The 27,060-nt window shown below is 41.0% G+C and overlaps 1 protein-coding gene and 1 long non-coding RNA gene across 4 annotated transcripts in view; both read right to left on the bottom strand.

The window, feature by feature from the left end:
- oxr1a (oxidation resistance 1a) overlaps positions 1-25,304 on the bottom strand; it is a 184,129-nt gene extending 158,825 nt beyond the window's left edge. For 2 of the 3 annotated variants that reach the window (XM_062398529.1, XM_062398531.1), the window contains exons 1-2: positions 25,167-25,304; positions 6,986-7,072 (exon numbers count right to left, since the gene is read on the bottom strand). In XM_062398529.1, the coding sequence (XP_062254513.1) occupies positions 6,986-7,002 (17 nt within the window). In that variant the 5' untranslated portion in view covers positions 7,003-7,072; positions 25,167-25,304. The remainder of the gene's footprint in view (positions 1-6,985; positions 7,073-25,166) is intronic. The other variant, XM_062398528.1, reaches the window with a different exon arrangement.
- Positions 15,954-18,274, bottom strand: LOC133965326 (uncharacterized). Its single transcript, XR_009923864.1, has 3 exons — positions 17,273-18,274; positions 16,984-17,161; positions 15,954-16,491 (listed from the first exon to the last, which is right to left on the bottom strand). It is a non-coding gene; the product is annotated as an uncharacterized LOC133965326 (long non-coding RNA).
- Positions 25,305-27,060: the final 1,756 nt, after the last annotated feature.

The raw sequence follows: 27,060 nt of genomic DNA on the forward strand, positions 1-27,060 counted from the left end.
AACATATGCATAACCTGACATACAACAAAACAACAATGCATTGTCCAGCCTGGTGTAAAGTATATTTAATTACAAAATCCTCAGACACAGGTGTTACTGCCACACTGTTGCAACACTCCTCAAGGTTAGTCCAAGGAGAGTTGGTGTGCAGCGATGGGATGGCAGTCAGTTCATAATGATTGGATCAGCAGGCCTTTGGAGGGGGAGTTAACACATCCCAGCATGCACTCTGCTCCCCAGACACCATTCTCTTCCCAGTGCATACATAAGTAATCAAGTGCAAGGCCCCTTGATGTTGATCAGCAGCTCAGAGCGATAGTCAGATATCGAATTACTCCTTATGAAGGTCAGGAGAAGTGGGGAATCAATGTCACAACTGATATTTTGTTGAGTGTAATTACCAACATGCCATTATAAGCTTAACTGAGGATGTGACATATTGATCAGTGTATAGTTGAGGGCAGAGCTGCAGGTATATATGCCACGATGCATGGCATAATGGTACAAGAGTATACCTAGGACAAACTGTGTATATAATGAGTTTGGCATTATTATAAAAGGTGTTTACTTTGTTCATTGTTTGCACTGTTTGTGATGAGTCATCCATAGCTACCACAGGAAGGCCGCTTTCCACAATGTGCTCTCATTATAATGAGACCCTGCACTGTATATTCAGCACACTGCCTTACCGAAACGCAGCAGAATACTTACTCCTAGACTTGTGGAAAAGCTTTGGATAGATTTGGTGAAAAACTATCTTCGGCTCCACCATTTTGACCATAATGAGTCCAATTCACAATGTGGTAATCTCATTACAGTGCCCAGTGAGAGCAATTACTGGTGTGTTGGTGACACCTTCATGCTGTCTCTCCAACATCTCCGGCTGAGCTACTCCTGGCATGACAGTTATTTCCTGTTACTGTCGTAGCACTTTCTAAAAACAGCTGGGAGAAACCGGTTCGGAAACATGGCTGACAACCAGGGGTGGTGAATGAATTACTCTGTGTGACAGTCATCTGAGCAAACGCCTCCACAACCCAGAGGATAATGCTAAGTGACTCCAGCTGGACACCTGGGGTCAAATTGAGGCCGTTGTTGTAGAATAGTTCTAACGATTTTTGGAAACCCGAATCGCATGTAGGCATAAATTCGAAGACAAAACTTTACTACAGAGAGAAATCTATGCGAGCAGGAGGATAACATAATTGTCGATACTTAATAATGACGTGTTCTCAGAGCCAAAACCCAACAGCTGTGTTATGTCTAGAGGGTTTAGCTATGTAGATGGTCTGTATTTATAGCGCTTCTCATCTTCAAGACGACTCAAAGCACTTTACAGTACAGTGTTGACATCCACCCATCACACAGAGTGCATATATGTGCAGCACTTCCTCTATCACACATCATTCATACACTGCCGGCACAGCTGTTAGGGGACATTTGGGGTGCAGTAACTTGCCAAAGGACACTTGGTACTACGGAATGGGGGTGACGAGCATCAAACTGCCAACCTTCTGGTCCGTAATGGCATACAGATAAAAAAGAAGGGAAGAGAGTAGGTTGCAATAAATACTCTTAGTCAAATAGCTGACAAAACATCTAGATCTTCATATGAATCCTTGTCAACCTACAAATCTGTCAGATGACAAAAAAAGACAGAAAGTGATTCCTGTGCAAAAGTTGCAATAAGAATATCTAGAGACAGCAGTAATAACAATAACCTGTTTATTTAATATGGTCTGAATATTTGTCGCTTTGGACTTTATACTGACTGTAAACACACACACACAACGTTTCTCCTGTTAGGGGGTGAATTAAGGCAAATGTTGATAATCTGTGTGCTGGGAAACTGGGTTTAGTTGAGGATTAAACTGTGCGCTTGATCATGAACATGTGATTTACATACCCTCACTTTTATTTTCATTACATAAGTGGTTTTGAACACATGGTTGAACTTCAATAACTTGTGACCAAAAGCATTGAATAAAGGTTAGTTAATAGTGCATCACAGGCTTTATTGATCACCATATCTGCTCTCGGAGCAGAAAGCCACAGGACAGCACATTGATGATACTTCTATAAGATAAGGTTGTTTTTTCCAAATTAGGACCACAATGTTTTGCTGACAGATGTGAAGCAAACCCAGAAGCTACATAACTTTAGCTTGTGCCATGGCAAGCAATTTATATTCACTCTTCATTTGTCTTTAATATACAATTCTTTTTTTAAATCCATGAATTACATCCATGACAAATGATGACAGATAAATGACTGTAACAAATGGTCCAAACCGACATACATAATCTTGCTTAAAATCGCATTATTTATTCTGTGGTGGCAGAAAACATTTAGTGCACCAGAAACAACTGTAGTTTAGTGCTAGTTACCAAATACCCCTACCACCCAGAACACAGTTAACATGAGGTCCATGTCATCTTATGGTTGAGGTTGTGAATACATGTTTTACATTAAACCACCTTTCATATCTCACACCAACTGGAGCAGGCATGATGGCAGGCAGAAGAGGATATGGCTAGAGATGGATTAAATAAGATGCGAGGATAGAAGACAGCACTTGTTACATTACAGCAACATTATAATGATAACAATAAAATACCAAACAGTAGAGTGCATACCTGTAAACAAGGCCAAACAGTCTACTTAATAAAAAAAAAGAGGTAAAAAGCCATCAAGGCCTAGATATGCTTCAATCTCAGTTTATCCATAAACTGTTCATAATATAAGAGAAAGCTACAAAAGTCAGATGTACAAATGCTTATGTTTTGGATTTATTTTGCGCTCTTCTGTTTCACATTTCATTCCATTCAAAATAAAAAGTTAAGATGTTTGACTAATTAAATTTGAAAGACAGACTTCATTACATGCTTGCCTTGTAGGAACAGTAAGTGATGCTAAAGATGACTCAAGGGAACCTAAGAGAAAAGCCAATATTAAAAATCCTTACAAATTCAATAGGGCCTCCCACCGATTTCGGTGCTCGGGCCCTAATAACAACAGATCAAGCCGCAGAGGCACATAGCAGTCACTGACAGAGCCACAGATTTCCTTAGCCACTTTGTTTCGTTCAGCAGTATGGAGAGAGAGAAAAAAAGATTCTTTGTTTCATATTCAGCAGAAATTTGAATGAGCTTTGAATTTCAGGATGGCAGCCTATTACAGTCATTTTGAGCATATCCCTGTCATCTGTGCTGACACAGCTCCCCTGATGATGGAGAGCAGGCTTGGTTTAATCATCTCCTCACCCACAGTATGATGATCACACACACTGCGAGGAAGCAGGTGGATGCATGCAGCATTGTGACAGCGCTCAGTCCTCAGCAGGTTATAATATGCTAAACGTGTCCCCCACTCCTCCTGTAAACATATCCCTTTAATCTTTAAAGTGATAGCTCACCCAGAAATGAAATTCCCTTTATCTACTCATCCCAGTGCCGATGGAGGGGTGGGTGAAGTGTTTGTGTCAACAAAACACTTTTGGTAGCCTGACGTCATACTCACAATTCTAGTCAGAATGTGAGTCTGATACCGCTCCATTGGGCAGTGATTATGGGGCGTGTTTCAACCGAACCAGGAAATAAAATTCCTCTTCGCTCAATTGGATAGACCTACAACCAATCAGAGCAACGAAGTATCTGATGTATGTAAAGCGACGCATAGTTGTTGTCAAAAGAACTCAGCTGCACGCACGCTGGAAGATGTAGAAGAAGATCAGTAAAAACGATTTTTGCCGGGGTTGTAAAATTAATTTAAGGATACACGGAGAGCTTACCAGCACCATTAGCATTTTTGAGAGAAACAGTTAATGTAACAGCCCCCCCCCCCCAAACATTACGCAGAGTTTCTCTACTGATGTCACACAGCTCTTTATTGTTCACTTCATCGTAGCCGTAAATGCACCGTAAAACTGGAATGACAATAACTAGTCTGATGCGTTAACGTGACAGCGACTCCCGTTCCGCGCTACCTGCAGCAAAGTAAATGGGTCCAGCTTCCTTACCTCGTTCCGCTGGGGAGGGGTGTTAAACTATAGTTTTTGAAAAATGCCGCACAGCCCGCGTCCGGTCGTAGTTCCTGCTCCTATCCTTGTGCCGGCACTGTACGGCAGGTGTCTTATTGCACTGGTCCGGAAGCGAGGGATCTGGTGCGTCTATTAACATGGTCCTCTCCTTAAACTGCAGGTATTTATCCGAGGGGAGTCGCTACGTGTACAACGAAATAAGCCCAACACATAATAACAGAATAAAACAGTATGCATAAAGTGGCAGGTGTAGCAGTCAGTTACAGTAAAGGTGAATGCACGTACGAACAAATTCTCCGTTTAGGATTACAGCTCCACAACACATCAAACAAATCATATCGCATTTGTCGGTCCTGTAAGAACTTAATAACACGGTTGGAACGCGACATTCCCGTGTCCCATCTTCTTCGCGACCATCTGTCCATCATCGTATATTTCGATTTCGAACCAGGCATAATTTCTCCCTAACAGAGCGACTCCAGAGCGAACTTCCCGACCTCAAATGTTGTGGGCGGGGCTAAGTTCGTCTGGCATCCAGGCTACACTTTGAGTTTCAGGGGCAAACCGGGTTGCCGAGGTGCATTCAGGGACCGTCAGAAATGCTAACATCTGCTCCGGTCAACTTTTTGGCTTAAAAAGGCTTCTCAGTAATCGATGGACCCAATTTGTTATTAAAATTTTTTTTTATCAAGAAGTCAGAGGAAGACAAAATCATCCTCCATTAACGGCATACAGCACATAATCAGAACAAATAGAACAATAAAATGCACCAGCTTCGGTGTGCAACATTTCTGTGCTTGATGATGGATGACAGATTCCATAAAACGCATATGAAAAATACGGACCTGGTGTGCAAGGACCTTTGGGCCCCATTCAGACCTGGTATCGACATCCCTTCTCAGGGATCCATCAACAGCTCTAAATGTGAACTCCCTTAAGCCGCTTTGAGACCTGATCACTCTGCACCACTTTCATAGATGCTCCGGGATGCATGTGTCAACCTTCTATTAGCAGTGCTAATGCAAATATGCCATATTGTCGGTCCGCTTTCTCAGCTAACATCTCTATTTTTACACTTCTCAGTGTTCAATATATTGATATATTTATTTTGTGGCCAATGCCGTTATGTCAACATTCACTGCCACTGTTTTTTTTTATTGATTATTTTAAATGAATAAAACAACGAATACATCTTAGAGCTGCATGCAGAACATTGATGTGCCCCTCCTAGGTCAATTTGATTGGCACACCTGTATCTACGACAAGAGGTCAAACAAAACGCATGTGTAGATACTCTGATGCCAGGTGTAAACTGAGCACTAGGACTGGACCAGCACTAAACAGGGCCTTTCTCTTGACATCTTCTCCTGACAAGCAAAATAAACCTAATACTGCTTCTTTGAATATCACAGTGAAGCCAAAGGAGCGATTAATATCTTAACAAATGCAGTGGCGGCGACTCTTTGTCAGTGTACATCAGGAGTTGAGAGGCGACTGTCAGTCTAATCACAGCAAGTGGTTCTCTCAATGTAGATTCTGCTGCCATCAATATGAAGGCCTTTCACATCTACAAATAACAACCGAGTTATAGCAAACAAAGGCCACATGGACCCATTGTGAGGACATCTAGAGCCTAATAACATCATCTAGGTGCATCCCTCGATGCCACTAGATGATGTCACTAGATGATGTCACATGTTGATATGCACGATATCGATACCCCTATAACTACTGTATTTGCCTATTGTGAGTGAAAATAACATTACTCAAATAAAAAAATGACTTAAAACAAAGTTTAATTAATTCAAACTACAGATATCAGGCTGCAGATTGGTGGACTGAACATTCAGCTGCTCCCTGATCAGTCAGCGACATTACAGCACACTCACTTCAAAGTATCATCAACTCTTCTCATAAGTGTAATACTGCTTGTCACTTTTTGAAAAGGTTTTCATACGTCTTAAAATGTAGCCAATCTTCCAGTTCCACTTGTAAGACACAAGATTATATTATATTTTGTACATATGCAAATATCATTATTTTAGTAGAGAGTGCACTAAAAATATATTAAGGATGTCATTTCTGGATAATAGATCAGCCTGTCCATACATATTAAATGATATTTCACCGTTTAAATTTTTCATTTCCTGTTGAAAGAACATAAGGACCTCCCTTAAGGTTATGTGGCTATAGGCTGTTTAAACAAAATCAGGTTTTAAGGGGAAACTACTACACATTATACACCTTATTGATTTAAATGAACTCTTCTATTAGAATTAGGGAATTAATTGGCCCAGAAAAAAATTATATGTGTCATCAATAGGTGAACAAACTGCCTGTTCTCTGTAATGTGTTCCAACCCATATAAAGCAATATGAAAGAAACAAAGACACATTTTGTTTTGATCCAGCAAACACAGACTGGCTGAGCAATGTGACTTCCAACCTACAGTCGACATCCAGAAAAGCCAAACTGATAAATGATTTATGCAGATGCTACCACAGGCCACATTAAATATACAGAATGTACACACAAGCAAAGCACACTGTAAACTGGGCCTCCTCAACTTACAATGAATGAATGGGTGCATTTACAATCCAGTGTGAAGCTTCATCTCTATTTAGAAATACAGTAGATAGATATATCAATTTTATAATGTATATATACAGTTCCGTCCAATAGTGTGAGATCATGTGTTCTTTAGGCTTTTGGATCTGAGTAAATAAATATAATGACATGGACTTTACACTCAAGAGATAATGACAGAAAATGTATTTTGTGTCGTGACTTGACCATCAGCCGATGTCACATCTTACATCCAAAATCATTTGTGGAACCCAGCTGACGACAAATGTCAACCATCATCAAAAGAAGCCATTTTGAAAAGCCCTGTGATTTCTGCAAGATTCATTATTTGGAATAGATGAGAAGTGTTATTTTGCTGACCTTTTGGTGCTGAACATCTTGGCAGTGTCTTCTTTCTCCTCCTCAGTGGCTCTGGGAGGGTCAAGGTTTGATGTTGACTTTTCAAACCTGCAGGAAGCACACACACACACAGACGGGACAGAAGGAGATAAGAGTGAGATTTTCAGCATCACAGTCGAGTTGCCCTCAAGTTGTCCGGATGCCTTGGCCACGCTGACCTCAGCAGCCTCCATTAGCCGGCCTCCAACTGAGCGAGAAAAATTGGGCATGGCAGGAGGCGGTGAGCAGATTGTAACTGAGCCAACACGACAAAGGCAAAGCACGGAGTCACATGCTTTGCCTTTTAAAGCACAATTATTTGGTTTGACCTTGCTCCAATAGCAGCCATTAAAAAAAGGAATATAATCAGTTAGTGCTGAAGCTCAGCTGGAGCTATGAGGAATAATTAAAATCCAATTAAAAAGGAGGAACGACATATCTGCTTGTGTTGACAAATATTACATGCAGAACATTGTGGCACAGTCTCTGAATGGATAAATCCCCACCCAGGGTCTTTCTCTATAGGTCTAATGCTACAGCTAGCAGCTGTATAATAGCTGGGAGTTAGCCTCTGCTCTTTTATGTAAAGGTTATCAGAGACTTTGGAGGAGGGGCTGGAGTAAATAAGATGGGGTTCAATAATTAATGCCAAGGTCTGTGCAGGCCTCACTTCTCACCCTCTCCTGTCTGTAATGAGATGAGTGGAGGGCCACAGGGATGGAAGCAAGGAAAGAGAAGGAGAATGGGGTGATTAAAGCTCCCGGCTCAGTCCTATCAGCCTACTTCTTCCCTCCATCACTTAAACGAGCATGTGTGCTTTACACACACCATCTCATTTGTAATACTCGGAGTATGAGCAGGGAGCAGAGGAGAGCTGAATAAGCAGCCATAAAGGTTAACAAAGTTAACACTGTGACACTGGAAAATATCTGATAATTCATTCAGCTGACATGGACACCGAAGACTGTACTCACTTCTGTAAGTAATCTCACAGTGCAGAGCAGGAGCCAACTGTGTACCTTCCATGATTCGCAGAGGATAACAGCCAAGGCAAGCTGCCACAAAGAGGCATTAGCTCATCTTATCATGTTTGGCGGACCATGCTTGTGGCCGAGGAAATATCTGAACTACAGCCTTCAGTTGAGATTCATTGTAGTTACAGTGTATTACTTCCAAAGATATGACGTATGTTTGATAATGTAATTGGCTGGATTAAAGCTAAGAGCAGTCTCACTTTTAAACACTAAAGTCTAAAACACTGATGTTTAGCAGGTAGTTAGCCCTATCCTAGTTAGAATATCCTCAGATCTCCGGAGTTCAGTGAATGTGAGAAAGCAGCGTTTTATACAAAAGCTGCGGACCAAAACTTGGAAGGATTGGACATGGGCCAGGAAAAATAACCCATTCAATCGTGCTGTAGATCCAGACAGATCCAGGAGCAGGTCCAGGAATTTTTATTTGTGAGATTTTGTAAGACATTGTTACATATATTTTGAACCTTTTGACAGATTTCGCAGGGAATAGTTAGAGGAACCTGATAAGACTGATATTTATGAGTGTGTGCAATTTTGTGCAGCATGATTGAATTTTAAGGGCACTGTCGGGCCTTGGTGGAGGTATCGCTCTACTGAGAGCCATCTTAGTGTCATGCCACAACATACATATCTGCTGTGTAAATCCCGTTCTGTTTTGAGAAAGTAAATATGAAAAATGTCTCAAGCGCGATGGCGCCAGGCTGTTCACACGGGACGCGCATTTCTCAGCGCCGGTCAGCACACGATTCTGCTTTCTCCGTTTGTTGTTGTAGGTAACCCTTTCAATGTACTGGTTTGGGGGTAAATGAGTTTACATAGCCCCCCCACAGCCCCCACCCCCACCACCACCACCACCCCTCGAATATCAGTTTGGACCCAAACAGCATCATTCCCCTCCCTGGAGAGGGTTTCCATGTTGAACATTAGTGCATCACATCTCAACAGGCTGCTATTATACCCTTAAAACATTCGATTCAATCACGCCAGCAACGAAACATTAACAGGATGAATGCATCAACATTAAAGGCTGCAGGTACATGCACAGTTAAGGCAATTATTATAAAATATTTAATTTCATTAAAGCAAACTGTCCATCTAATCTGAGGGAAATTCTGAGCCCAGGGAGCTGCGAGGGATAATTTTGCACAATTTCCTTTTCCATTCACCACATTGTTGCAGGGTTTTAAAATGATCACACAGAGTGCCTCACCAAACCCAGCACGTCCCTCAGAAAAAATACTAACCCTCAGTCTCTTTCAAGAAGCAATACAAAAACAGAAAATGCACTTATTTGAGATTATATGAGGACAGATTCACTTTAAGAAAAGTTAAACTAAAAAGTTCAGTTTTAAAGCAATAAAGAGCATAGAGTGAAATGCAACTACAAACCACCTGATATGAGAAAGTAAAGGATCCTTAAGGAAAGTGACTTCAAAACATGACATGAACCCAAAGACTTTTCTATGACGTACGTACATCCTGTCATCATCACCTATGAGGGCTGATGATACCTATACTTGACATTGATTGGTTAGTACACAGCTGTTTGTCTGAAGTTAGCCTGTTGTCAATTTAGCTGGTGTTTTCACTTATTCTTAGTGATGGTTTTCCCATTAGAATAGAGAAAATTCATAAATATGTTCACTACGTTCATTTAGTTGCTTCTATTATATTAATATCATATGACTACCAGCAAAATGAACATTTTTTGTTAAAAAATTACAGGGGAGAAGACTACAAGCAACCTGTAATCTACTCCCTCTTTTTTCTTACTGCAAAATCTGGATCAAGACCACCCCCTTTGGTCTGATTACCTTTGAACTGGTGGTCTGGACCACAGTCCATGGAACCATCACATACACTCCTGATCAAAATCTTAAGACCAGTTAAAAAATTGCATGAATTTGCATTTTGCACTGTTGGATCTTAGGAAGGTTCTAAGTAGAGTTTAAAAATGCAAAAAGAAGAAATGGGAACAAGAGCCCAAAAGTTGTGAGCAGGCAATTTATTGAAAACAACAATTTAACTGAAGTAGGCTGTTCATCAGCTGATCAAAAGTTTAAGACCACAGCTAAAAAAAAACAAAAAAACTCCTAAAACAGAAATTAAAGTGTCAAAAACTGACTCAGTAATGAGTAGCTCCACCATTATTGTTGATCACTTCAAAAATTCGTTTTGGCATGCTTGATGCAAGTGTTTCCAAAAGGCTAGTGCGAATGTTGCGCCAAGTGGTGAAGATGGCTTCACGAAGGGCATCCACTGTCTGGAACTGAAGTCCATTTTTGTAAACTTCCCTTGCCATCCATCCCCAAATGTTCTCAATTGGATTAAGATCAGGGGAACACGCAGAATGGTCCAAAAGTGTGATGTTATTCTCCTGGAAAAAAGTCTTGGTCAGACGGGCATTGAAAAACCCAGTCGTTACCACACAGACGAGGGCCCTCAGTCATGAGGGATGCCCACTGCAACATCTCCACATAGCCAGCTGCTGTTTGACGCCCCTGCACAACCTGGAGCTCCATTGTTCCATTGAAGGAAAAAGCACCCCAGATCATGATGGCGCCCCCTCCACTGTGCCGCGTAGAAAACATCTCAGGTGGCATCTCCTTGTCATGCCAGTAACGTTGGAAGCCATCAGGACCATCAAGGTAAAAAAATTTCTCGTCAGAGAATAAAACTTTCTTCCACCTTTGAATGTCCCATGTTTGGTGCTCCCTTGCAAAGTCTAAACGGGCAATTTTGTGGCGTTGAAGGAGACGTGGGCTTTGAAGATGTTTCTTGTTTTTGAAGCCCTTCCTTCGCAGATACTGTCTGATGGTTATTGGGCTGCAGTCAGCACCAGTAATGGCCTTAATTTGGGACGAGGATCGTCCCGTGTCTTGACAGACAGCCATTCGGATCCTCCGGCTCAGCGGCGGTGAGATTTTTTTGGGTCTACCACTTGATTTTTTTGTTCCATAACCCTGAGGATCTTTTAAGAAATGCAAAATGACGGTCTTACTGCGTCCAACCTCAGCAGCGATGGCACGTTGTGAGAGGCCTTGTTTATGCAGTTCAACAATCCTACCACGGTCAAAGACGGTGAGCTTTTTTGCCTTTGCCATCAAGAGATCTTCACAGTGTGATTACTTGACAGGAAATGACATGGAATCCAAATTTTTGCACAGATTTTGGCTTTAAAAGGCTGTGGTCTTAAACTTTTGATCAGCTGATGAACAGCCTATTTGAGTTAAATTGTTTTTTTTTCAATAAATTGCCTGCTCACAACTTTTGGTCTCTTGTTCCCATTTCTTCTTTTTGCATTTTGAAGCTCCACTTAGAACCTTCCTAAGATCCAACAGTGCAAAATGCAAATTCATGCAATTTTTTAACTGGTCTTAAGATTTTGATCAGGAGTGTATGTTGTTTGGCCTCAGACTTGGTGCACAGTTTTACAGACAGAGCCCTTTGACTCTTTACTTGTGCTACCTTTATTCATAATCAGGGTTCATATACATTTTGACCAATGGATGGTGACTTTTCAATAACTTTAAACCAATTTTCCATGACCGAAAATTTTGTGAAACATGGTGTATATGCGAAAAAGTGACAAAATGTAGTATTTAAACTAACAATGAGAATTCCAAGGCATACAGTATACCTTAAATGACACAAACCCAAGTTTGCCTGCTAACACTTTGAGCGTACTTCTTTAAAAGCATATGAATTATTTAAAACTCAGCGTAAATGAACGACATGAAAATATGAATATAACAAATTTCTTTGTTGCTTGGTTTCAAAACAACCAATTCAGCAGAATAACTGAGTAAAATCATGATAACTAATCAATTAAGCAAAGGATGACTCCTTGGACCAACGCTGGAGAACCTGTAATTCAGATTTACTCAAAACGGCTAAAGTAATGCAACAATTTCACTTGGAAATACAAAGCATCTGTTTCATCTAAAATATACATATAAGAAACTCAGAAAGATTAAAACCTTGATCACTCAGATTACTCACATGCAGATTAACACTGGACTAAAATTACCTAATTGAGATGATTTCTTGTCAAAATCTGCCACCTAGAAGAATTTTTACTTTACTTATTTCAGATAAAGGAAATCAGTTACACCAAGGATGATGTCTATGATGCTACCAGCGCTGACTGTGAAGTGGTAAATGGAGTGTATCATTATCACATTAGCTACTTCAGGTATTAAGTATATACAGAGTTACATTTGTTTGCATTGTCTGTACTTCTTCACCATCAGATCACCAGTGAATAAACCGAAACCACAACAGTGAACCAGTGGAGCCATGTGGTTTCCCCGGACATGAATGATCCTTGTCTACTGCCATCTCTACTGCAAAAGAATCTTGTTTGAGGATGTTTTCCTGCCGAGCATCATTAAACCAGCCTTGTGTTTGAACTTAATTGTCTCTGAGCGGTGAGCATCCTGACAAACACTATCAGCATCCAAGCATGTAATGGCTTGAGGCAAATCCCTCAGACAGACATGGGGACAGCAGGTATCGTCAATGCTCGGGTCTGCAATTCTGCCGAAAGCCGCCGACCATAAAACAACTACCACACAGAGTGACGTGTACGGCCCAACGCTGGCTGATTGAAGATGAGGATCAACAGAGCTATTTCACACAGCACAAAGATGAGCTAAGCATGTATACAATGCACTGTTAAATGCAACCCAATAAGCCCAGGTGCAATCTCAAATACAAATACAGTAAGCTATAGTCACTGTACTAAATCCATACTAATTTAAATGCAAATTCCAATTCTCCATTGGGTTTCTGAATGAGCGAAGAGAAGGTAAACAAAGATTTCAGTTTTGCTGCTTCCTGGATGAGATCCAGAGTATGAGCAGGAGAAGTGGAGTATTGATCAGGGGTGGGATTAGCTTGCCCAGCATACAGCTAAATCAGTAACAGCCTCGAGGACACACAGAGGAAGGGGAATAACACCACCCACCTAAAGCAGCAGGTGGAGATGACAGATTATTCTTAAGCAAGGCAAGTGCCTAGTCTGTTCTGGTATATCTTGCAACATTCAAGACAGACGAGGAGAAGCTGAAAGGGTTTTGTTAAATTTTGTTTTATTTTCTTAAACAACGATACTTCTAAGGAAAGCATTTAGTAAAGAGAAACCAAAGCCTTATCTGAAATAAATAAGTATCTGTTGAGGATTAAATGTCAGTAGTGGGACGACCAAAATCTGAATCAGACAGACTGCTGCAGCAGCATTTCAATCAGGGCCCAGTTTACTGCAGTGATATGACTCATCTCCACCCATGTTCCTTGGTTGTTCCATTGTCTGCACCTCACCATTGTTTACATCTCTGCTCCTCGCATCCCTCATCTCTCCTTTTCTCCCCAATTCATTTCCTCGGCTGCGTGTCCGGCAGCGCAGACAGAGCCAGATTGTGGTACGTTTCCTGAACTAATAGGGGTCACATTATCCTGGCAGGAAACACAATGCCATTATGGAAATGAAAAGTCAATTACTGGGCAACGAATAAACACCCTCTGTCATTTTTGACTCTGTGTTTGAGTTGGGTTAATGGTCGCGATTCATGATTGTTATCTTCTAAGGGGCGGTTTATCCATGTCCACTGGAGGAGCTCCACAGTACGCTTGAGGTCAGATGTGTCACTGTTGGTTTGCACATGAGAACATTTCCCTAGCAAACGAAAAACTTTCAATGTACATTTTGCCAGCCACACGTCAGTGGAAACGGCTCATGGATTTATCTTGTTTGATTACACTACCCAAACATCAAGTAGCATTAACGGTGCTTCTGTATTGACACTACTCAAACATCTATGGGAGACGCAAGAATGACAACAGATGCATGTTAAATTTTGAGAACTCCTTTCAATAACTGTATTCATTTAGAAAGATGAGCAGAAAACTATATAAATGCAAGATTCAAGTTAACACATGTAGTGGCTCACTGCTGCTAGTACAGCTCCTCAGTTTACTCCCTCATAGAGCACCAAGGGACTCATTCTACCCAGATACATCACAGCTATATCTTTAACAGATGCCGTACTTAGGGTGATATTAGAGGCACAATTAGAGGAACAACAGTTCAGAGAGAGAGAGAGAGAGAGAGAGAGAGAGAGACAGAGACAGAGACAGAGAGAGACAGAGACAGAGATAGAGACAGAGAGAGAGAGAGAGAGTGGTAATAAACATAATATTTTGTTCGCATAAAGTTATCTCTAGCTCACATGTTAAAACAGTTTATCCATCAGCCCAGCATTATATTTCTTAACAAATATACTACATATGTTACATCCTACCTCCTACATGTATTTACTGTTGTTGTGAACGCACATTACCGCAGAATCTCCTGCTGCGTTCTTCATATGTGAAAGGCAAACTCTGGAGTTCTTGTTTGGCAACGGCTTTCCTCTTAGATTTTGGAGTGGAGAGCACAATAATACATCATTATACAGTCAGAGCTGTGAAATGCAAAACAAACCTAGCATTGAATCTTGGACTTTCTTAATGCATTCACCATCAAAATGCTCCAATCCCTTTTCTCTGTAGAAAGTCACTACAAAACATTTGCACATGGATTAAAATTCGTAATCCATGTGCATGAATTTGTAAACAGATTTGTACACCAAGAGTAGTTTTTTTCCCCCAGATGACCTTAGTGGAAGCTCTGTGGATACCTCTCTGTCTATTGGTAGAGCAAGGATACTGTTAGCTTAGTTTAGCATAAAGACTCAAAACAGGGGGAAATAACAGAGCCTGGCTTTGTAAAAGAACATGAGCAAATCTTTAAAGCCCTCATATCATCATTTCATATCTTGATGAGTAGACAATAAGTGAATATACAAATTTTGTTGAACTATCCCTTTAACAATTAAAAAAATAACTAGACTACACTAGCTTTTACAATGCGTTCAAGGGAATTGAAATGGCTCAGGTGTGATGACACATGGTGACAAGTGAAAAAAATAACCTCCTGTGATGACACCTGAGCCACTTCCACATGCAAATGAAGATGAGAACATGTGGATGACAGAACTCTATAATCCTGAGCTGAGATGAAAATGTCAAACATACTGATCCTGAGGACAAAAAGAAAATAAGAAACAGATGATTGCAATCCTCATCTGCACATTGTTTATGATTTTATTTCCCAGCTGCAACATCTGCTCTGACCCAATTCATGACCAACCAAACTAAATCTAGAAAAGGAGAGTGTATACCTTGTCAGGGCACCTCAATCAAATCAAATTTACGAGGTTTAGATTTTTATTTGGATCTGCACCAAATAGAACGTTTTTCCCCTGAACATGTCAGATGGTTTAATTGAGATCCATCAACTATTATCTGAGAAATCATAAAAAATATGGAGAACGCTCTTTATCGCAAAGTTTATTAAAGGGGACATATTATGCCCATTTCACCACATTTGATATGGTTCCTTGGGGTCTTAATGAAATGTCTGTAACATTTTTTGGTAAAAATACCACAAGGATCATTTAAAACAGCACCTTTTTACTCTGTCTAAAACAGACCTCCTCAGGTCGACCTGTTTTGAGGTCCCCGCCCCCCTCTCATCCCTCCCCCCTCTCATGGAGGTGTAGGACATAACGTTTTTACCTCCATTAATTAGCCTGTGTGTTTGAATCTGTTCTCACTACAGAATGCATTCAACATATATAGGGCAGATTATGCGCCTTTATGTCTAAGAGGAATAGAGCAGTAAGTTTTGTTTTTTTTATGCATGAGATATCAGTCATTTCTGCAATACAAATATGACTGAGGAATAAAATACATAAATTACTCTTCCCTCTGTATTACTTTGCTAACTGCTCATCTTACACGTGTCAATTGTTAACATGTTACATATCAAACATTAAAAGCACACAACTGTTTCTATAAACTTTTATTGTCAGAAAGATTGCTAGAAAGAATGCCACAGAGCTTTTTAAAAATAGTTATTAAATGTACTGGCTGGGAAAGAGGTAATAAATACAAAAAATACCAAGTATAATGAAAACATTGATTGCAAAAATACAATTTGTGCCATCAGTAGCCATACTGTAAACAAAGAAACACTTTATATTTGTGTGTCACCTTTATTCTCTAAATACAATGTAAACTTTGCTCAGCCGTTATAGGCATTTGTCGTAGAGAAGCTTTGTTAGCTGGTGTTGAGGCTATCTGGGCCGGAGAATCAGGGTGGTCCTGCCCTCCTGCTCGGTGCTCAAGATACGCAGAGTCTTCCCTGATGCTCAGGGAAGTTATACAGGGTTCAGACCTGCCCTTGATAGAAACTCGACACATAGCTGGCTATAACTTCCTGCTTGTCAGGTTTCTCATACTTAGCAGAGAGGTCCTCAGGTTTTGAGATCTTCAGCACCTCATTCACATATGGGGCCGGGTCTTGAAAAACCTCGTGAAAGATGAGGTCCAACAGGTTATCCACGTAATCTGTAATACAAATTGAGGGGAAAAGTTGGACATTTTGCACTTTTTGTATTTATCATTTTCTTTTTATAATTATTTTATTCTATTTATCGTGAAGACGATAAATAAATGGTCTTTAAATCGTGAAGACCATTTAAAGACAGCAGTTAATCGATATGTTATTTATGTTTCACATACTGTTTGTACATTGTTTGGCTTTTAAATAGAGCCTGTGAGAATCACGGAAGGTTGCATCTGCTTTCACCGGCTTTGCTGTGCACTCGCCCTTCTTATATATTACATCTGTCCCCCGCCGACACACAGGACAAACCTCAAATAGCTCCAGGGGGCAGTTTTCATAGACAATATATGTGGGTGTCTTATGAACAGGGTTGGAAGATTCCCTTCTATTAGAACGACAAAGATTTCACTAAAAGGCTGCAACAGCTAAAAAAAGTGTAGGATGGTAATCCATCTGATTATTGAAATGTTTAGATTAAATATTGAGTCACTCACGTCACATCTGCTGACTCAGTCAAGACTGTGATTGAGTCATCAGGATCATAGGTAGCATCCTGTGGCTCTCCGAAGTCCATACTTGAACAACTTGGGTTGTCCTCTCCCTCCTCCAAGCGAGGTCTCTTACAGCTGAGGTCCCAACACCGACATCAGTGCAGCACAGTTTTCTGTGTGCCTATGATAAAACAGACACAGTATCCATGGAGTCACAACAAATGAGATGCTGTTACACTTTAACACGGAGACACAATCAATGACATGAAGAAGTAACTGAGGGTAAACCAACCTGTACTTTTGTAGTGAGGTCGCAGTGTTTTCATAGAAAGCTGCGTTCCATGTGTGCGCATCTGTGGTGGGTCCGTCTGGCATGCTACGTGATGTAGCCTAGCACCGTGAACAGATGTGCCTGCCTGAACACCAAAAGCAGCAATGTTATTCATGTTTGTACTACTGTCATGCATACAAGGGCACATTTCCCCAACTAGGGCTGGTAATGAATAATCGTTCTAGTCCCGCACATTATGACAACAACATACTCCGGTATCTTGAACGAGCGGCCGTAGCAGCAGCTGTAGCTGGAAGTTAAGGCCAAATTATACTCGTGTTGCACGGACGCACGGACGCACGCATGCACGCAAGACACGCAACACGCCCCTTTCGAGCCCTCTGGCGGCTTGCGTGCGTCCGCCAATTTTTCTAACTATACGACAAAACGACGCGAGCCTCACGAAGCCCGCAAGGCTTGTGATTGGTCGGCTGACTACATCCCGTCCGGAGTCTAGTTTCATGCCCCACAATACGCGGAAATCACGGAAGATTTAGAAGAACGAATATGGACCAAATAGAAGAGCACTTGGCAGAAGAGATCCGAAAGTATGACCACTTATATAACCCGTCACTGACTGGCCGATTTGTCCGCCAGAAATAGGCTATGAGGAGCCGGAGTGGCGATGTAAATAAACATTCGACGAAGAAGAAGACGTCTCTTCTTTGTGTGTTTTGTTTTCGAAAAAAAAAGTTACTCCGCCTAGTGTTCTGGCGGTGAATTGCGTTTCAACACGCGCAACACGTTTAGGAAGCATAAACCAAAACGGATACGTCGATGCAGCTGCGTGGCCTTCCGCGGTTGCAGTCGCAGGACTATAATTAGGCCTTTAGGTTCGTGAGTGTTGTGCTCTCCACGATCTTTCCCTCCGTCCGCTCGCGTGTCCTCCCTGGTGTACTGTGCCGCCGATTTTTTCCCACGGCAGCACTGGGCTGGAAGTTAGCTACAGCGCCAGTAGCAACCTTAACAGCTACTGACGGCCGGCGCAGCTACTGGCGGCCGGATGCCGCGGCAGCTACGGCCGGCTTAGCTACTGACGGCCGGCGGCCGCGGCAGCTACTGGCGGCCGGCGGCCGTGGCAGCTACGGACGGCCGGCAACCGTAGCAGCTACTGACGGCCGGCGCAGCTACGGACGGCCGGCGCCCCGTAGCAGCTGCTTACGGCCGGCTGCCATAGCTAACTTCCAGCTACAGTAGCTACTAGGCACACACCGGCGGAGGGGGGGAAAGCGCGTGGAGAGCACAACACTCATGAACCTGCCGTGCGAACACCGTTCACCGTGGACTCTGACGCCGTCTTCTCGCTAAGACTCGCCAGCCGTCCTCGATTAATTGTTCAATAACGTTATTAACAGTCCAACATGAAAACTCCTGTAAAGTCTCTCCCTATCCCCCACCACAACATACTAGCCCCCCACCCCCTCACACACGGCACAACATGCTAACGGCACTAGCCTCCACACAAAATGTCTAAAAGAAGCAAATACCAGAAATATTTAAAAAAAATACTTACATTTCCCTCGTCTTCAGTATTGCGATGGAAAGATGGCACCGACCCCTCTTTCAATAACAACCTTTTAGAGAATCCAGCGTTATATTGGCCCAGGTTGATAAAACAGTCCGATTCAAAGTGGTGGCAGGAACGTTGCCATCATATATGAACTCAATCCATCTCAATCTTGTGTCTTCTGAAGCTGGAGTCACATGAAGACATTAGTGCTGATTTGTGCAGCCGACCACTGAGCATCTCGGTTGTCGAAATTGATTCATGCTGCTGTTAGCTTATCCAAGTGTTTCCAAGGCCAAGGCTTGCAAGAATGAAATTGCGGACACCGGTGGACCGAGCTTCTATAAAGTGGGAGGGTCCATCTAGGGGTGGGTCGAGTGGTAGTGGGGGAGTGCATTGAGCTATGGGGGAATGTACTAAATGGGCATTTTTCGACTATGACGTCTATTTCGGGGGAAATTCCATTGGACGCACTTTAGCACATAGTTTCTGAAATAGAGGAGCCACAACAAATCGCGTGAGTGATTTTTTTCCAGAGTTTTTGCGACGGTAGACATGCCAGATACCCAAACTAATGTGTAGAATCACTACAAAAGTGGAATTTTCATAATATGTCCCCTTTAAAATGAAAAAAAATCCACACAAAAATTCCTCCTGCATATTACATAATGTAGCAACATTAGAAGGTGACCAAGTCAATCAAAGGGTCGATAAAAAATGAACCGCCTAAATAAATATTGACATGAGGGCATTAGCAACAAAGTCACTCAGCTAAGGTATGATGACTCTGCTTTTACTCCATTGCAGAGCGTAACTTCATTCCAGTCAGCAACTACACAGTCCCCATGAGATAACATGATGCACTTAAAACTACTGAATATCTTTTCTTTGGAGTTCAGCGTTCACCTAAAATAAACCTCCGCCTTCCTGGGTTGATCTATTTTTGCCTGTGAGTGTTTCTAATGCACAGAGGCTGCACATGATGATGACAGTGGTGTTTAAAAAATAAAAACAGGAGGGGGAAAAAAGAGAAAAACTCTGCGTTCCTAGCTAATGGCAAGGTATGTACGAGAGCTGGAACACTGTCAGTTTGAGTTAAAGGCATGCACACAGTTGGATTGGGGACGGCTCTCTGCTGAGTCACTTTCCTGTTTAATATTAGGCTGACAGAGACAAAACGCCTGTGGAGTGTCAGTAAAAAAAAAATTTGATTCCCTTAGCCTTCATGCAGTGTTCCGTGGTGGAACTAAAGGCAATGCTCGCTCAACTTCAGCGATGAAGCCAAATCAGATTTTAGTTTGCTGACAGCGTCGCCTTCTTCCCGTCAAGTTACGTGGCGTGCGTTGTGTGATGCATGTCATCAGGCTGTCACATTATCACTCCATTGGCAAGGGAGGGAGGAAAGGGGGGTAACATTCAGAACTTGCCCTTAATGCACCCTGACAGCTATTTGGATGACAAGTTTTGTCATTGAGGAAAAACTTTGCAGATACATCAGAAAACGTCGGCCTGAGCAGCGCTGAAAAATGGTAGAAGAGAAGAATTGAGCATGGTTTCATTACTTTCAAATCGATTTGAGGGAAACCAATTTAATCATTTATGAAACATCAACATCCAAAGAGTGCCGACGCCATTCTTTATCCTTTCTATAATCAGAGATCTGGGTCACATGGCCAGCCCCCAGTGCATCATGTGCCAGGAAGACTTGGGTGGTTTGTTGCTTGGTTCAAGGGAGGAGGAGACACCGGGGGGGCCACTGGGCTGGGTTTCCGTGGCTTAGCGGGGCAAATCCTCTGTAATCCTCCAACCAGTCCCATGGTGCTGTTTACTGTATGTAGGTAAAGCTATTAGACCAAGCCCGACCTGCTACCATGTAAGCAACAGTACATCCTACGTCTGCTACTTTATATGTACGTCCTCCCCTATTACTCACCTGGTCCCTCTGCTAAGGTTGTTCTTTGCTAACCCTCTTTAGAGATTATGATCATTAGACGGTGGGAAATCAGTGAGAGCCAACAAAAGAGATGGAAATTACACAGTGGGAGAGCCTTAAAGCAATCACACAAACTAATCATTTGTCTGCTTTTTGTAAACAAAGTCTGCACCCAGAATGGATCCATAAAGCAACATAATGGAAGGAAGGAATTTCTTGGAAGCTTTAAGATTAATTTAAACAATTTTGACCTGGATTCCAAGAATCCCATTATAACAGAAGGCAACAAATCACTGTGTCACTGCCCCTGTCATTATCTAATTGCTTTGTTGTGCATTCAAGAGCCTCCCTCCCTGTCTGTCTGTTTTGCTCTCTCTCCATCAATTCATGTTTTACAACAGCACCCCCACACTCCTCTACCAACTCCATAAATTCAGCCCTACCAAAAGTACAGTCTGTGAAAGACTAGAAATTGCATAATGCTGAAGAAATTAGTTTATCTATCATTTATATTGCTGGTACCTTCAAATGCACATCCAGATGCTGAACTGGAAGGTATTTCTTTTACAACATTTAACCACTTTGAATACCACCATGTCTAAAAACAGATGGGAAAGTAAAGCTGCAACAATAAGGGCATTAAGAAATCAATAGAAATGTTAAATATGTAACTTTGGTTGCTAGGGGTCGCTATATCCAAACAATAACAAAAGACCAGCATATGATCATGGGAGTAGTTTTTTTTACCACCAGCATTGGAAATTTACCTGACACTATTCAGGTGCAAATTTAATTTTCATGGAAGAAGTAATGAGTTTAATTTGTATTCACTTTCCTTAGAAAATGTCTATGAACAACCATGATCAATTAGGAGTGACCAATAGGAACAGTGGAAGGAAAAAAGAGCTGAGTAGCTAACTGGCTAAGTTAGGGAAGCTGCAGGTAAAATGGACATGATGCTATTATAAGGAAACAAAATAAAATGTTACTTTGAATAAAACTGGGTATTTCTCTGTGTTTGAAAATAGTTGGAAACAGTTTGGATAAATTTAGTATATGAGTTTACAAAATATATAACTATAGGTCACATCCACATTTCAATCAATGAATCTGGAATATTATGTTTTATGTCTTCAAAAAATATTTAGGTGATTTTCTCAATCACAAATTCAAAAAATTTCCAGATGCAAGTGTCAAACGTAGTACTATCTCTGTACTATCATTATAGACTAAATATCAAACAGCTTTTGGGGACAAAACATTGGATGACATCTGTTCCAAACCACACAGAGCTTACAAACAGCTATGTTGACAATCTGAGCTGAAATATATAATTTACGCTGTTCATGTATCATATATTGTGGAATATGCAGCTTGGTAAGTTACACACACGGTCTATTCAAAAGCCAAGTCTGCCATGCTGGAGTAGTTTGCAAATACATATTGATCGGTCAACATAAAACATATTATACCCACACAAAGTTTTTACACCATTTTTTTTTCTTGGACTCTAAAATACCATGTTGTCAGAATGATCAACCCAAAGGTAATTGTGAAGCCTGAACAAAGTGCTTACTCTTCACTGAGTAAACACTATGGCTCATCATCAGAGGGAAAGTGAAATTTGTCTGCGAGCAATACACCTCCACCCCTTGTTCTGCTTGAGTGGAGATTTGAATATGGATTAACACAGATGCATACGGCGTAGGGATGGGAGAAATAATCTATTCAGTTACGAATCGCGATTCTTGTGAATGACGATTTTAAAATGCCATGCTGCATCCCAAATCGATTTTTATTCTTTTACATTTTTTTTTAAAGTATAATTCAACTGTTTTCCATGGTCCAGTATTTAAAAAACAAAAATATAACCAAAAGAAATCGCAAGAAATAGTAATACCGAATCGCAATACTTACAGAATCGCAATACTACAGAATCGCAATACATATCGTATCGCCACCTAAGTATCGTGATAGTATCGTATCGGGAGGTCCCTGCCAATTCCCGTCCCTAATAGGCAGATGTAAGACTGGTTTGTTTGATTGAAGAGTCCTTAAAAGCGCCACTGGAGAACCGTATCTATTGTAAATAAGCAATATGGAAACACAGCTCCATTATAGAACAAACATGAATCATTAATCACTCAGAGGGAGTGTTATTCGGATCTGCATTTTTTACATTGAACTGCTGTACTTAGAAACCACACTATCCCCATGGAATCACCTGCATCTGCATGGAGCCACTAATTTACCTTCAAATTATGGATGGTCAAACAGCTCAATGTAAAAGCAGCTTGTTCTATATATTGTTCTAAGAAACAGCTCATTTTAGGTTATAACAAAAAACTACAGCAGCTTAACACTGATTAATTTAACACAAAGCGTGTTTCCAGGAAACAGTCTGCCTAGCAACAGGTGAGAAGTGATGTTAGTAATTCAGTGTTTGTATCCCTCAGGGTAGCACAGGGGTTCTCAGCTCTGCCTGGGAGCTGTGTGCGTGTGCATGTATGCTTGCATTAATGAGGTTGCAAAAATAGATGAGATAGTTGCAGCTGTTGAAATACCACACAGCGTTTCACAGATGAATGTGAGAGATACAAAGTTTTGTCATGGCCACCTTAATAGGACATCTAGCTTCTTTCTTTGCAGATAAGGAAACGTTTTTTATATTATTATTATATTTATATATTTTACTAATTGAATTTATTTATTTTCAAAGTAACGTGTGTAATCATTTTCTACAAGGCCAAATAGTTAGGGTCCATCAACATGAATCTCGTTGCAGTAATCAATTGTTAACAGCAAGAACTTAGTGATGATGGCAGGGTGAAGGCTTAATCAAAACCAGAAGGACCATGCATAATTTGATTATGAAAGTCATCATTCAAATTGTGCGAGTGTGTGTGTGTCTGTCACTACTGTCCTTTACAGAACTGACAGGGATGAGTTCTGGAGTTTTATTTTTTCCTGTGAGGCTAATTTCAATACAAAATCTTTATTTGTAAAACAGATGTTGTACAGTGCTGAGGCTATTGCACGCAAGAAATAAAAAGTATATACAGTGATTATGTAAACTGATTAAATAGAATAAAAGACAATAAACAATTAAGAAATAATTTAAGTTTGAATTCCTATTAAATGCATCTGCCATGGGATATCAATATGGAGTTAGAGTTTTTAGTTTATCAAATTAATAATTAAAACGTTGATTTCGATGAGAAATAGTCAAAGAATCTACTGCCGGAATTGTTTACAACACAAACATTTAGGATAAACAGCATCCTAGCTTGATCCTAATCTCATATTATAATAATCAGTCAATTGAAAAAACACTAATCTTGGCCTGTAACTCCTGTCACCTCCCGTTTCCCTGACTGCTTTCACCTTGAACAAAGTACTGGGCACATCAGCAGAGCAGTGTGTGTCTGGACAGTCACAGTAACACAGCTCCCTCCCTCAGTTTAACATGATGAGCCCTCCACTCTGGACTGATATGTTAAAGGGATGTATAATGAGAGATTAAGGAGTCTGGACAATACAAGGTACCGGCTTTCATCCATCTTACCCCCAGGGGCCGCTCACTTTTTTGAAGCCTACCTTATGGGACTATACCTTATTGCATTATGCAATGGTGTTATTGGCTTAGCTGCACGCTACCCTGCAGGAGGGGGGTTTGAGGCTCTCTCTGATGACTCACTTCATTAAGTCTCCACTCCTCTGAGCTTCCCAGGTGCTGAGCAGTGAACTTCCCACACTCCCACATTAACACTGACCTCAGATAACATTTACAGGAGGTAAACATTAAATTATCCACTCCATGTAAAACTACTGATTTTACTAATGGCACACTTTCATTTTCCGGATTTGTACTTATTTATATATTTTTGATTTACATTTGTATCGCAGAGTATAAGTCTACAGTGTCCTTACTGCACTTAAACTTACATGTACTCTACCATGGCACCAATAAATGCCGCTTTAATATCCCTACGGGAGCTCCACACCTATATATTATTTTTGTTATTATTTGTTCACTAAAGATCGAAAACATGTGTTCTAGGTCACAGAAATGGCTGCTATGTGTGTCTGTAGTTGTGTTAGGAGGTAAACGAAAAGTAAGCCTCCCCTTGATGGTAAAAGATGTAGAGTTGTTAGACAGAAATGGCGTCAAAGAACGTGTTTAAGAATTACTCGCGTCCCTTCATCTAAATTGCACCTGCACAGTCACATCATCAACAACAACAACAAGCGTCATCCAGATAAGAACCCTGAACTATTACCGAAGAGGCTGCAGAGCTGCACGGAAACTCAACACTCCACAAACATTAAAGCTTCATAAGGAAACCACGGTGAACGCGTGGAGCCGGCTGGGTTGTTTCGGAAACAGCAGCGACCTTCATCATCTCTGTACTTACTTTCAGCGGGAACAACACGCGACGAACCGCCTCACACACACACCTCCGGGATTCACAGTCTCTTTGGCAGGCGTGTGCACCATTACGGGAGATGTATACACAGGCAGACATGCGGAGTCATTTGACCTTCTCCAAATAGGAGCTACCATCGGTGAAACGTAGACAGGGGAGGAGCGGACCATACCAATCCCGGCGTCCCAGCATGGCGAGGGGGGAAGAAGAGGAGGAGGAAGAGGAAGAGGAAGAGGAGGAGGAGGAGGAGGGTGAGCTGTCATCCTGGCTTTTTCTGCAGGGATGAGCCTGCTACAGTGTTTGCAGTAAAGAAATGAATTGGCATTTTTCTGATGAAATAACTTTGTTTGCAGATAAACCACTATGTGTCTGTCGGGTCATTTTTGCACTGGTGGATCTAAATAGGGGCCATAAGGGGCCACGGTATACACAGAGGAGCCAATTATTTATTCAACATCAATCAAATGCTGTTTGTAAAGCCCATATTCACAAATCAGAAAAACCCTATTAACAGGGGGGGAATGTAGAAACATGTGAGGTCACGTGGACAGCCAGGATGGACAGAAGTGCAATTGATACCCTGTGTTACTGAACACATCAATAAATTAACAGTATACAACATTGATTGATACATCTGTTCACGGTTCCTAATTTAGTAAGGTACATATTGAAGTCATTCCTTGATTAATGTTAGCTCTCTGTTTTCAAAATTGTTCGTTGTTCAAGAACAATATATTATTAGTATTGTTAGTAAGTAACGTTTTTTTCGGTGGAACAGGAGCACTTCAGAGGCTAATCTGATTCAGCTGGGCCCAGTGCCTCCCAAACCCCACCCCTGGATCCTCACCTGTATTTAGTTCAGTAAAACCCCCGACCCATTTCACATGTTTCCACCATACATCTGTTTTGTTGTTTTGGTGTGATCTTGCTAGCAAATATTAGGGTGTCCGGCTGGTCTGGACCAAATGTCTACCAGTCAATCCAGTGCTGTTTAAAGGTAAATTAGTAAGTGTTGGTTATGTCTTTTGTTATTTTTGTTATGTCAGTGTGTAGAAAATCCCCTTTGATTATTGTTGCAAACCAATTTCCCCAAGGGGAGAAATAAAGACTCTATCCATAAATCAACCACCTATCAAACAGGGGTGAAAACATAACGTCCTTGGTAGAGGATAAGGGGTAAGAATATAAAAAAAACTAAACAGAACTAACCCTACATGTCAATATTTTTTTTAATTGATTGGATTCACTTTTATGTAATTTATTGTTCTTATATCATATTGTCTTTTAGTGCTTTCTGCTTTTCAGACCGTAGCTCATCAGTTAATGCTGACAGTGGAAGATTACTGCTTGGTTAGTGTAAGTCCCTGTCTGACTATTAAGGAAATAAATGACAGTCAGGGCAAAATCCAGAAAAATCAATAATGAAGCACAGTGAGGTTATGGGAGAATTCACCATTTGAAAGGTCCATTAAACACGCCATGTAGGTACTGTATATTATATTGGGATATTATAATACTATAACAGGTAAAATTACACTTTTAACTCATTTTATATCAGTTAAACAGTGCAAGTCCCAATGGGAATTTAATGTGACAACTCATATAAAAGAAGTTCACTTGCCCCTCAGTCATTGTACATCCTATTAGAACAGTACTGGAATATACTGTAGTGGCAAATATGGCAAAATAGGTCACTGACTATACAATGAGTTTCTTAGTTTACTGAACGTATAGTTCTACTTCTTGGACAACCTCAGTGGCTACATCAACTACCAGCTGCCTTCACTCTGCATATTGCATCAATATATAGGCCTAAAGATAACAGTAAAGTAGCACTGATTAATTTAGCTTTTGCTTGAGTTAATGAGCTAGCTAGATAGTA

Source organism: Platichthys flesus, chromosome 11 (genome assembly GCF_949316205.1).
Source record: "Platichthys flesus chromosome 11, fPlaFle2.1, whole genome shotgun sequence".
In the NCBI taxonomy this organism is placed as follows: domain Eukaryota; kingdom Metazoa; phylum Chordata; class Actinopteri; order Pleuronectiformes; family Pleuronectidae; genus Platichthys; species Platichthys flesus.